The 8,453-nt window shown below is 55.8% G+C and overlaps 1 protein-coding gene across 1 annotated transcript in view; it reads left to right on the top strand.

Annotated features, from left to right (window-relative positions):
* Nucleotides 1-8,165, top strand: part of CRISPLD2 (cysteine rich secretory protein LCCL domain containing 2) — a 53,554-nt gene extending 45,389 nt beyond the window's left edge. Inside the window, exon 14 of the mRNA XM_021707588.1 lies at nt 8,038-8,165. Coding sequence (XP_021563263.1) covers nt 8,038-8,092 — 55 coding nt within the window. The 3' untranslated portion in view covers nt 8,093-8,165. The remainder of the gene's footprint in view (nt 1-8,037) is intronic.
* Nucleotides 8,166-8,453: the final 288 nt, after the last annotated feature.

Below are 8,453 nucleotides of genomic sequence, written 5' to 3'. Positions count from 1 at the left end.
CCGCTGAGGAGGAGGAATTTCCTGGCAGGGCTGGGGAGAAGGCCCAGGACGCCCATTGACTGAGCCCTTTGTGGCCTTTTACGAGGAGCGGCCTTCCGGGGAAGCGCGCGGCCGGGCTTTGTTCACTCTGGGGCCGGTCCGTGGGAGCAGCTCCCGGGGCTGGGACAAGGCCTCATTGTGGGGCCCCAGGTGGGGAGGGCAGAGAACCGGAGAAGGCCTCGGTGGCTTCTCTCCGGGGCGGGGGCTGTTGGGCTTTCTCTGTTCCTGCGAGACACCCTCCTGCCCAATTGCCGTTGTCATTTTAAGGTGTCTTCCCGGCACAAAGTCGCTGATGCTCTTCTGCGGCGTAGAAGGTTCTACGACTTTCTCCACGTTCCTGGGGTCAAGACTCTGCCCCCTTCCTTCTTCTCGGTCTTTCTCTCTCCTCCTGCATCCTGTGTGCTGGAATCTGTGATGATGCTTGAGCGAGTTATTCGATGCTTCTGTGCCTCAGTTTTTTCACCTATGAAGGGGAGGATAATAGCTCCTGTCCTCTGGGGTGGCGGTAAGGCACGGAGTCTCTGGGTGGCATCCCCAGACCAGCAGCGTCCACATCAGCAGGGAACTTGTCAGAAAAGCACATTCCTGGCCAGGTGTGGTGGCTCACGCCCGTAATCCCAACTACTCAGGAGGCTGAGACTGGAGCACCACTAGAGGCCAGGAGTTCCAGACCAGCCTGGGCTACATAGCGAGGCCAGTCTCTACGAAAAATATCTAGAACTAGCTAGGTGCCGTGGTGCATGCCTGTCATCCCAGCTACTCAGGAGGCTGAGGCGGAAGGATCGTCTGAGCCCAGGAGGTCGAGGTTGCCGTGAGCTGCGAGCGCATCGCTGCACTCCAGCCTGGGTGCCTCAGAAAAACAAAAGAAAAGTCTGCGTCTGAACACGCCTGCCAGACACCCTGCTACACACTTGAGTGTGACGGCTCTGCTGTCAGAATGCCGAGAAGGTGACGCACCCCGTACCCGTGGGAGTCGGCACCACACAGGATCCTGATACTTGGCTAGTAAGATTCATTCACTCGCTGATGACTCCGCACTCATCCTGCACCCGTGGCGTGCCGGGTCCCGTGCTGGGACCCAGGACAAAGAGATGGCCAAGTCCCAGGGGCTCGGAGCCCGGAAAGGGAGGGGGCACGGGAGCCCCTCACAGGCTGGCCCGGGTGGGCACATGACATCTGATAACATTGGGGCCACTGCTCCCGGCAGGGTCCCCTGGGGCAGGCGGTCTCCCCATGCACCGGTCACTCCTCTGTCTACCCAGTAGCACGGGAACTATGTGAGAGTCTGTACAAAGCACCTAGCCAGTGGCTCTTCGTATGCATTTAAACCTGATGGCAGCCAGGCACAATGGCTCACGTCTGTCATCCCCGTACTTTGGGTGGCTGAGGCGAGAGGATCGCTTGAGCTCAGGTTCGAGACCAGCCTGGGCAACACAGTGAGATCTCGTCTCTATAAGAGCCTGGAATGGTGGCACCCACTGTAGCCCCAGTTCTTTGGGAGGCTGAGGCGGGAGGATCACCTGAGCTCAGGAGTGCCAGGCTGCGGTGAGCCGTGATTGTGCCACTGCACAGCAGCCTGGGCGACAGAGAGAGATCCCACCTCATAAATAAATAAATATAGGGAGTCCTCCATCAGTCCACACACACAACCAGACCCTCCTGCACGGAATCCTCAGCCCACGGGCCAGAAGTGGCTTCTGCTTCTGAGTGGCTGTGGGTGAGCCACGATCCTTTTCTAGAAGAGTTTCCTGGAGGTGTGGAGAGGGTGGGTGCCTCTCGCCCGCACCAAGGAAAGCGGAAGGAGAGCCACCTCGGGAAGAGCTCGGGATGTCGGGGCCCACCTGTATGTCCTCAGGGAGAAGCCGCCCGTCTGGGTGGGTTTCAGGTCAGGGCTGCTTCTTTGACCAGGACCATCTCTAAGAGATTTCCCCAAGGAGTTGAGAAATAGACCAGCAGTGGCCTCAGTCGGCATTCCTGGCCTCTCGGTTTCTAAAAATAGAGCCTACATGCCAAGGTGTATGCAGGTGGGCTTTCATCTCGCGGTGGGTTCATCCACCCCCTGACATTTGTGAGTGGCTCCTCTGAGCTGGGGGCGCAGCAGGGGACAGAGGAGGAAGATGTCCCCTTGCTCATGGGGGGTTTCGGAAGCGTCTTGTAGCCAAAGTGAAAATGTTAGGATATGTTTTATTTCACCCAGTAGATCCATGATGTGACTTCAATATGTCGTCAGTAGAAAGTGACTAATATGACATCCTCACTCTTTTGAGGATACGAAGTCTTGGGGATCTGCTGGGCATTGGATACTCGCACGGGTCTCGGTTCGGCGATCCTGCTTGGGGGCTCTGTGGACACCTGTGGCAGGTGGCCTCAGAGCTGGGCGGCCCAGCTCTGGGGCTCTCAAGGGTCCGTGGATGAAAAGTCCTTTGAGGTGTCTAGAAATTCTGAGAGGCAAAACACTGGTGGGCTCTGTGCACTCCCCCGAGTCAGACTGGACCAAGGCCGGGGTGCGAGGTGTCCCCGACCACGTGGAGAAGCTGCTGACAGCAGATGGCAGGTCTCCCTCTCCCCACCTGTTCCCAGACTTCCACCAGTCCTGCCCATGCCAGCGCATCCCCGAGCAGCCCTGTGAGGCAGGGCCTGCAGCACCCCCCGCCCATTTTATCAGTAAGGAAAGGGCAGTACAGAGAGGTTAAGCAACTTGCCCAGGGTCACCCAGCCCACAAGAGACGGAGCCGGGACTCGAGCCCAGGCCACCTGTGTTAGCATCTCTTGACTTGCTCCATGGTCCAGACGGGTCACTGAGCTTGGGGAACAGTCCCTTCCCAAGAAGGGACCGGGGAGAGCCATAACTGCCAAGGTCCACTTTTTCCTATCTTTAAGATCATTTATTATAAAAGAAACACATTCTTCAAATACGAAGCCTCACAAGGAGGAAAGAAGGGTTCCCTCTGGTCCCCAGAAACCTGTGGGAGCTGCTCGTTGGGAGCTTTCCCAGACCTTTCATCCTCCCAGGCACAGACAACACGTATGAAAACGAAAATGGAGACTGGATTGTATGCATTATTCCGAGACATTTTTCCCGTAAAAAATATTGTAAGCTGGGCTTGGTGGCTCAGCCTGTAATCCCGTGCCTTGGGAGGCTGAGATGAGTGGATTGCCTGAGCCCGCGGGTTTGAGACCCGCCTGGGCAACTTGGTGAGACCTCATCTCTACAATAAATCAAAAAAATCAGCTGGGCGTGGTAGCACACGCCTGTAGTTCTGGCTACTTGGAAGGCTGAGGCGGAAGGATCACTGGAGCCCAGCAGGTCAAGGCTGCAGTGGCCGGGAGCGGCCACTGCACTCCAGTCTGGGTGACCGAGTGAAACTCCAACTCAAAAAAAAAAAAAAAGCCAAAAAAAATTGTAATAAAGTAAGATTGAGAGGCTTGAACTTAGCCAGGGGTGGTAACGTGCATCTGTAGTCCTAGCTACTTGGGAGGCTGAGGTGGGAGGATTACTTGAGCCCAGGAGGTGGAGGCCACACTGAGCCATGATCATGCCACTGCACTCCAGCCTGGGTGACAGAGTGAGACCCCCCAAAAAAAAAAGCCAGAAGAAGAAGTACCATGACCCCACAGACCATGACCCCACAGACCAGCTCTTCTGCCCTCCTGGAACAGGGCACGCCGCTCCTGGGACCCACTGACCTCCTTAATGGGTCTGGTCGAGCGGCGCCAAGTGTGTCTCGGGTGTCTTTAGAGACTGTTCTCTGTCCCTTCACCCAGCCTTTAAAGGATCCTTCTTTAATAATAATAATAATAATAATAATAACTGGGAAGCTGAGGCAGGAGGATCATTTGAGGCCAGGAGTTTGGCAGGAACTTGGGCACACAGTGAGGCCCCACCTCTAAAAATATATATTTAACTATTAAAAATAGAGATTAGCGAAACTTCAAGGGCGTGAAAATAATTCTCAGAAATGTAGCGTCCAACGCCCCACACCCAGAAAGGACCACTGTGGTATATTTCCTGTCAGGATTTCTCTATGTTTACACACAGGCGCGCTTTTTTAAGGAAAGGGATCATGCCGTCAGTGCTGTTTTGTTCATTAGATTGGGACTGTCTTTTCGGGTCCACGCGCCGTGGTTTCCGTGGCCACACGGCACCCGCGGGGTGGACAGACCGTTGTCTGTCATCCATGGGTCGACACCCAAGTTGTTTGCCTTTTTCTTTAATACCACCAGGAAGCACATCCTTGCGCAAGCCCGAGCGCTTTCCTGACCGTTTCTTTAGGTAACTTCCTGGCTTGGTGGAACAGCCACAGCCAGCAAAGCGCCCTCGTGATGTAAGACACGGGGCGACGCTCAGTAAACAAGCCAGTCAGTACTCTCCTGTTTAAGGCTCTGCTGTTGTGGTCATGCTAAGAAGAAAATCCTCCCACCTGACCACTCCAGGCCACGCCCACTCCAGCCCCTGTCCCCTCCAGCCTCCCCAGGCGCCTTCCTCCTCCTCATCGCTGCATTTCCACCTCGCTGGTCTCTCTGGTCCCTGAATGCATCAAGACCCTGCTCACCCCAGGGCCTTTGCACCTGCTAGTCTTCCAGTCCTGGGCTCTCTGGTTCCCGTGTGTTCCTGGGCCGGATCTAGACACAGATGCCACCTCCCTAGGAAGCGACCTCCTCCCACGAGTCTGAAATTGCCCACCCATCCGACCCCTGCCATTTCTCCCCCAGGTCACACCACCTTCTGGAACTGTCTCTTGCACATCTGTGGCTGGAAGCTCCATGAAGGCGAGAGCTCCTGCAGTCTTGTTACCCCCACATTCCCGACGCCGGGCCCAGTACCTGGCACATAGCAGGTGCTCAGGAAACACCAGTTAAACGAGAGACCAGTTGCTAAAGTCAGCAGCTGGTTCACAGTCAGTTGAGGGATTTTTTTTTTTTTTTTTTTGACTCGGGGTCTTACTCTGTTGCCCGGGCTGGAGTGCAGTGGCATGGTCATGGCTCATGGCAGCCTTGAATTCCTGGGCTCAGGCGATCCTTCTGTGTCAGCCTCCCGAGTAGCTGGGACTACAGGTGAATTTACATCTGGTGAATTTTGTACTTTTTTTGTAGAAATGGGGTCTCACTACATTGCCCAGGCTGGTCTCCCACTCCTGGGCTCGAGAGATCCTCCTGCTTCAGCCTCCGAAGGTGCTGGAGCAACAGGCATGAGCCACTCCACCCGGCCTGGTTGAGGGACATCTAAAGCCCTTTATCAAAAGGGTTTAGTGCCTTTTATGAAAGTTGTCACAAAGTCATAAAGTTTTGCTTTATAAAAACGGTCCAGTCGGGCTCGGTGGCTCAGCCTGTAATCCCGCACCTTTGGGAGGCTGAGGTGAGTGGATGGCCTGAGCCCGCGGGTTCGAGAACCGCCTGGGCAGCGAGACCTCATCTCTACAATAAATCAAAAAATCAGCCGGGCGTGGTAGCGCGCACCTGTAATTCCAGCTACTTGGAAGGCTGAGGTGTAAGAATCACCGGGGCCCAGCAGGTCGAGGCTGCGGTGGCCGGGAGCGGCCATCGTACTCCAGTCTGGGTGACAGAGTGAGACTCCAACTCAAAACAAAAACAAAAAAAACGGTCTAATACCTTTCATGAAAATTGCCCAGACTTGCTGTAGCAATTTAAACCCTCTTTAGACACGTATGGAAGTTATAAACCGATCTAGAAAGAGAATCAGAGGGCAAGATTTAGAAAAAGAAAGGAAGGAAGCTTATTTTATTTTATTTTTAGAGCTGGGATCTGGCTCCATTGCCCAGGCTGGAGTACAGTGACGTGAACATAACTCACTGCAGTCTCAAACTCTTAGGCTCAGGTGATCCTCTAGCTTCAGCCTCCAAAGGAGCTGGGACTACAGGCATGCCACCACACCCAGCTAATTTTTTAATTTTTTTGTAGAGACGGAGTCTTGCTATATTTCTCAGACTGGTCTGAAACTCCTGGCCTCAGATGGTCCTCATGCCTCAGCCTCCTAAAGTGCTGGATTGCAGGTGCAAGCTGTTGGTCAGAAGGTTCTTTTATAAGGATCAGGTCACCCTCATTTTTCATCAAACACGTGCGACTGCCAACTTTCCCGGCCTGACTGGAGCTTCATAATTGTTGGCGACGTGAACAGATGGGGACCTGCCGGAAGGCTTTCTTCACACCCGGGCCTGGGGGGCGTCTTTCCCTGGGGCGGGGACGGGTCGGCCCTTGCTGACGACAGGAGCAGAGCAACACCCTGGCGGCGGTGGTGGCACACTGTTGGATGTGTCAGGAAATCCCTGCCAGGCTCTCGGGCCTCCCAGGGGCAGGCTGTGTAATGCAGGTGTCCGGGAGTCCAGGCAGGGTGTCCAGGCCCCACATCTGAGCAGCAGCCTGCGTGCCGCCTGTGTCCCTCGGTTGTCCGGGGCCCTGAGGACGTGAGAATCCACCGGCCCGTCCGTGCCATTTCCAGCCCCACAGTAAGCCAAAGGGGGCACCACCCATGGCCGTTTCCCCACAGGGGTCTCCCGCCTCACACAGCGCCGGTGCCTCATGGCTCTGGGGGGTTCTCCCAGACTGTTCATGTGGGCAGGGATCCAGAGAGCCCTCGTGGCCCCACTGCCCCAGGGTGGCCCTGAACTTGAGCTTCCCAGAGACCAGCAGGGCCACGGGTCACTCAGCCCCGGGCAGCCTCCCTGGCTTGGCCCGGGGCTTGTCCTCACAGCTCCGTCTGTGCTCCCATGTGGTACACGTGTCCAAAGTTCACTTCCAGGGTAGCCAAAAGCCTGAAGCTGCCACGGACACAGGAGGAAAACAACCAGGAATCCCGGCAGCTGCTCATGGAGGCCTGGCTCTTCCACCGCCGTCCAGAGCACCCGGCGATGTCCAGGGTCGTCTGTCTGGTCCAGGGTCGTCTGTCTGGTCCAGGGTCACCCATCCGGGGCCTCTCTTGCTCGGAGCAGGGGCCCTGAAGGAAACCGTGCCTGTCAATCATGCCCAGGCTGCTAATCTTCCTCTCAAGCTCATTTCTCGTGAGCGAAATACAAATTAAAACTATATCTAGGCCGGGCGCGGTGGCTCATGCCTGTCATCCCAGCACTTTGGGAGGCTGAGGCAAGAGGATTACCTGAGCCCGGGAGTTCGAGACCAGCCTGGGCAACTTGGCGAGACCCCGTTTCTACAAAAAAACTTAAAAAAAAAAACTAGCCAGGCATGGTGGCGTGTGCCTGTGGTTCCAGCTACTAGAGAGGCTGAGGCAGAAGGATCGCCTGAGCCCAGCAGGTCAAGGCTGCGGAGGCCGTGAGTGTGCCACTGCACTCAGCCTGGGTAACAGAGTAAGACCCCGACTAGAAAAAAAGAAAAAGAAAAAAAGAAAGAAAAAGAAAGGCAGGTTTCCATAGTATGTTATATCTCAATAAAGCTGCTTTTTAAAAAAGTCTTCAGCAAGCTGAAGGCTTTAACTCCCTTTGTGGGAGAGTAGTTCCGACAAGTGGTGTGGCCTTGGGTGAGTCACTGGATTTCTTGTTGCCCTCGGTTTCCGCCCCTGTAAAGTCGGGACCAGCTCGCACCTGCCCAGGCGGCAGGGGAAAGGCGTCGAGGGGCACTGGCCCGGCGCCCGTGCGGAAGCTGCCTGGGTCGTGTGCAGGTCTGAGCAGCAACAGCATACTCCTTATCATCATGACACCCCCTATGAATCTGTCAGCCAGACGGTCACCATTCAGGTTGACAGGGGGCAGCGAAAATCGGGCAGACGTCTCGGTGAGTCCAGTTCAGACACACTGGGGCCAGCGAGTCCTCGGGTTAAGGGACGGTACCGCAACAATCCTGACCTAGCATAGGCTGGGGACTCGTTTGCAAAGAAAATAGGATTGGCCTTCTATCCTCAGGGGGCCGGGGGTGTCCCCACCAGAGTCCTCCCACCACAGGGGAGGGAGCGCCCAGCTCTCCTTCCCCACGAGTCCCCTTAGGGGGCCTTCCGGACCCTTGTGACTGACTGTGTCCCTTCTTTTTCAGCCTGGGGACACCTCGGGACGGAAAGGCCTTCCGGATCTTTGCGGTCAGGCAGTGACCCTCCAACACCAGGGACAGGCGTCTTCAGGGGGGCTTCAGAGTTTTGCTTTTTTTTATATTGTCTTGGGGGGAGGGTGTGGGGAGAGTCTGGAAACTTCCTTTGGGCTGTGTTCCGTGCCCGTCCCTTCGCAGCTTTTGGGGGCCATGATGTCTCAGCCTCCCTCCCACAGAGAAGCAACACCCTTGGGGTCTTGGCAGGGTGACCGGTCGCCCCCCTGCTGTGGTCTCCCCTGGGTGCCCTCTCCCTTTGGAGATCTTACCCATCTTTGGAAGGGGACAGTCCCTGAGATGTTCCTTGTCATGTGTTGTTTTGTGGGTAGAGGGAGAGTGTACCCCTCCCACCTCCACAAAGGACCGAG

Source organism: Carlito syrichta, unplaced genomic scaffold (genome assembly GCF_000164805.1).
Source record: "Carlito syrichta isolate Samal-C Ts95f unplaced genomic scaffold, Tarsius_syrichta-2.0.1 Scaffold120544, whole genome shotgun sequence".
Lineage (NCBI taxonomy): Eukaryota > Metazoa > Chordata > Mammalia > Primates > Tarsiidae > Carlito > Carlito syrichta.
Note: the sequence above shows the minus strand (reverse complement) of the source record. Positions and strands in the feature narration are given on the sequence as shown.